Source organism: Vitis vinifera, chromosome 6 (assembly GCF_030704535.1).
Source record: "Vitis vinifera cultivar Pinot Noir 40024 chromosome 6, ASM3070453v1".
Taxonomy (NCBI): Eukaryota; Viridiplantae; Streptophyta; class Magnoliopsida; order Vitales; family Vitaceae; genus Vitis; species Vitis vinifera.
In genome coordinates, this window is record NC_081810.1 from 18,549,080 (window position 1) to 18,553,183 (window position 4,104).

At 38.8% G+C, this 4,104-nt stretch overlaps 2 protein-coding genes across 3 annotated transcripts; one reads left to right on the plus strand and one right to left on the minus strand.

Moving 5' to 3' along the window:
* Positions 1-835: 835 nt before the first annotated feature.
* On the plus strand, positions 836-2,386 carry LOC100253119 (deoxyuridine 5'-triphosphate nucleotidohydrolase). The gene is made up of 3 exons (XM_002263233.5): positions 836-1,323; positions 1,411-1,502; positions 1,869-2,386. Exons 1-3 carry the CDS (start codon positions 932-934, stop codon positions 2,111-2,113), a joined length of 729 nt encoding a protein of 242 aa, XP_002263269.3. The 5' UTR covers positions 836-931; the 3' UTR covers positions 2,114-2,386.
* A 214-nt stretch (positions 2,387-2,600) lies between these two features.
* On the minus strand, positions 2,601-3,543 carry LOC104879653 (glucose-6-phosphate isomerase, cytosolic 2B). 2 transcript variants are annotated; one of them, XM_019220377.2, is made up of 3 exons: positions 3,146-3,543; positions 2,940-3,068; positions 2,601-2,846 (listed from the first exon to the last, which is right to left on the minus strand). In XM_019220377.2, exons 1-3 carry the CDS (start codon positions 3,368-3,370, stop codon positions 2,835-2,837), a joined length of 366 nt encoding a protein of 121 aa, XP_019075922.1. In that variant the 5' UTR covers positions 3,371-3,543; the 3' UTR covers positions 2,601-2,834. The 2 variants fall into 2 exon arrangements, with proteins under 2 accessions (XP_019075922.1, XP_010651535.1); XM_010653233.3 differs by having other exon boundaries at positions 2,601-3,068.
* Positions 3,544-4,104: the final 561 nt, after the last annotated feature.

Consider the following 4,104-nt stretch of genomic DNA (forward strand, 5'->3'; position numbering starts at 1 on the left):
AAAAATAGTAAAATAAAATTTTAAATTTTAAATTAAATTAAATTTTAAAATTAATTTTATATGTAAACGGGGCGGGGCGGGGCGGGATGGGGCAATACCCGAACCCGCCTCAGGTTTAAAAAAAAAATCTCATACTCGTCCCAAACCTGTTTAATAAATTTTAACCTCGTCCCATTAGGGGCGGGTACCCGAAAAAACCCGCCCCATTGCCATCCCTACTCAAACTTAGCTAGACATCTTTTTAACTCTCTAAAATTCTTCACATATTTCCCATTTCTTTCACACTAGTATAAGGATATGTGAATGACTTTGAGCTGCTCTTTTTTTTTTTTTTTTTTTTTTTAACCGTGAATGTTCGAGTCAATTTACGCACACTTTGATTAATCCTACGAAACCTTGAAGTTAACGATCGGGTAAACCTTCAGTGGCCCCGAGGGGACTCGAACTAGTGACAATAGAGGAGCAAACCTAAGGTCAGACTAACTGAACTACTCCTCAGAGTTGTCTTTGAGCTGCTCTAGAATCTCTCACACTCGTCTTCTAGTTAATGACTTAGGTAGCTCAAAAAATTTATTGCTCCTTTATATAAGCTTAGGTAACACTTGGGCTTGTAAGGTAAAGCCCTCCAATGTGATTCATTATTAGCTTAAAATTAACTAACTCATGCATGGGTAGAGATGATGATGGCAAGGAATGTTTTCTACAATATCATTAATGTTTATTAAAAGACTAAACTCTAGATATACAACACAACGCTTCTCCTAAATGTGAGGTTGTAGATTCAAAAAGGAAAATTCCTGATCTATGGAAAAAATATCACGTTCCCTAAGGACGAAGCGAATCGGACGATGATGTATTTGACCTTTTTCTGAATTGTTGCTTGTATCAGAGTTGGGTTAGGCCGCCGAAACGGTTCAGAAACGATTCCACTATGTTGGGCTGGGCATTTTTAATCCGACCCATGAGCCCATGTGCTATGGCGGGAATTCTTGGCGCCATTACGGCGAAGACCCCATCCCACGCCGGTGTTGTTATATATAGACCGGATCTCTCCTCTTTCAAAACCTTCAATTGTCAAATTTTCTGTAACTACCCATCTCGTAACCTTTCTCTCAATCGATTGCTAAGAATGGCCCAGCACGATCCACAGTGCAAAAGCCCTGAGATCAAAGAGCCGGCACCGAAGATTCAGAAGCTTCACCAAAATGGCGTCTCTCAAGTCTCCCAATGCCCCCTCTCTCTTCTGCGAGTGAAGAAGCTTTCAGAAAAGGCTGTTTTGCCTTCAAAGGCTTCTCCTCTCTCCGCTGGTTACGATCTCTCCAGGTAAATTTACTTGCTCTGTTTTGTTTTATTTGTTGTCTGAGACCTTGTCAGTTTGTTTCATGATTTTTTTTTAAATGTTACGTGTAGTGCAACGGAGGCCAAGGTACCGGCAAGAGGAAAAGCTCTGGTTCCAACAGATTTAAGCATTGGAATACCGGAAGGAACATATGCCCGCATTGGTATGTTTATTTTTCTGCTTTTGTCGTTGTTGTCTGTTGTTCTGTTTGGCTGGTGAGAAAATCTAGGGGAAAAAGAGAGAGCGTGAGTCAAAGCTTTTTATACTTTTTCATCTATGTGTTTTCCAACATAAGAAACCAAAATAGAAAAGGAAAAAAACACTCTAGTTTCCCTGTCTCTAGGAAGCGCACGGTGAAAAAATGCATGACCTCTTTCTTTATCCCTCACATTTTCATCATGATTATCGGCAACAAATCAGAGCAATACGGAATTTGGTTTTAGTTCTTAATCGTTTATCTCTCTATTTATACTCAGTATTCAGTATTCTAAAAGTAGGCGATATCTTTGTTTTGTTTTGTTTTCTGTAGCTCCGCGGTCGGGTCTAGCATGGAAACACTCCATTGATGTTGGGGCCGGTGTGATTGATGCTGACTACAGAGGATCTGTTGGGGTCATCTTATTCAATCACTCCGATGTTGATTTTGCAGTGAAATTAGGTGATAGAATTGCTCAACTGATAATCGAGAAGATTATAACTCCTGAAGTTATGGAGGTCGAGGACTTGGATTCTACAGAGAGGGGTGTGGGAGGGTTCGGATCTACGGGTGTCTGAACCTCCTACGCATATGGGTGGGCGTGTGTTGTAATTTTCTTTATCCTTTTCTTGTGGGTTAGGAGTAGGTTGGTGGGCGTTGAGAGACGCGTGGGACAAGCTGGTTGAGTAATTGTGTCGAACAGGTGGTGGGCTAGCCTTTTACTCCGTATGGCACTTCAACTTTTGGATACTAGTAGTAAAGCACAAACATGGTGGGTTAGTCGCTAGACTGTTGCCCTATGGGTTCTACTATTTTGGCAAAACTAATGGAAGTAGACAATTGTTACTGTAGTTCAGTGGTTTATATTTTGCATGATTTGAACATAATGCAGGTGGTCTAAATTCTAATGTTGGTGGAGAGTGTGTCCGCGCTTACTGCTAACCATTTGATAGCATTTGCATCATTTCAATGGCACGCTATACCCACATATTGGGCCTACCTTTTTTTTGATACGAATTGACGCTGGAAACTGGTGTAGCCTTGGCATTTGCTTTACCTATAGTGTTTTTGATACGAATTGATTATACTCTTTGGTAAACTGTTGATGATATTACCATTTTCCTGATGATAAAAATACCAGCCTAGCAAAGCTAAATCCATCAGGATTTGGGTAGGATCTAACTCAAATTCAAATAGGCCCACATATGATCACATTTTAAGAGATAGCACACCCATGAACCATGCAGACCATCCTCCCACTCATTGGGGTCTCCCATTAGTTGAGCAAATGTACCAGGGTTACAAGAATTCCTGTATCAAACACAACTGAAATTGGCAGTCCCGGAGCAGCTTCAAGGATACACAGTTAACTACTTTACTCAATACAACAGAAAAGCAAATTACCTGGTGAATTGGTTGGTAAAAGCTGTGCTGACCATTTGTTCCTGGCTCACCAAAATCAATTTCACCAGCCCCAAGTGGAAGTGGCACACCATCAATTGAGACACCCTTTCCATTACTCTTCATGCTAACCTAAATCCAAAATAATTTGGCATGATGAGAAGACACTTCTAAGATTAAAAACTCGAGCAGGAGGCCATGGCACACACCTGTTGGATATGTGGGGCAAACTTCTCCAGGGCTTGGGAGTATGGTAAGATTGCCTGAAGGCATATTAGAGGTCTACCATGAAACCTGGTATTCAATGGATCCACATGGGAGACCCAGACAAACAGCCAATGCATGAAAGTGAAAAAGGAAAAAAAGCACACGATGGGCCTAGTCATTATCTCTGATAAGGTTCCTTGTGTGCATTGGTCTGTTTCTGAAGCCATGCCAGTGTAATAACTTAGAAATAGGTAAAAGCCATGGGTGGATCATCTTCTGGCACATCCAGCATGTAACATTAATTACAACTTCTAGAGATCATGTTCTTGGGACACGTACAGGTATGTTCTTCTCAAATGGTGCTGAATAGAAATGTTGATCAATGCTTGAAGCTCCCTTCAGGAACCCTTAAAGTAAGAAAAATACAATATATTATGCTGTCCTCGAAAAATGTTATGCCAAAATAGAATGATGAATGATGGTCAGCAAAATCACATGATATTTTAATTAAAGAGATGAACTTGGAAGCAGGGGGTATGCACATTTCTCTATTCCATCTAGAGTGAGACCTGAAAGCAATTTATTTTCAGAATTTAGGTTGTTTGTTTTTCTACTTTTTCATGACTTATTATAAATTTTTTACTAAATAGAAAAAACCAAAATATGTAGTTTTTTCTAAATAGAAAAAATAACATTTTTTTTTATCTTTTAATGCTTAATAGAAATAAAATACTGTAAAAACAAACAGCATAAATATTTAACACTATTAAACATTAAAGTTTTATTTAAAATTAAGTAAAAAAACAAACACGACACTACTGCTTTCCTAATATTTAAAACCTAATTTCTAATGTCATTGGATTCACTAACTAGTCTATTGCTATGAAATTAAAAATTTTGAAAGAGCATGTTGTAACATTTACCTTGATTATATTCAAGTTTATTGTATAAAGCACATGTA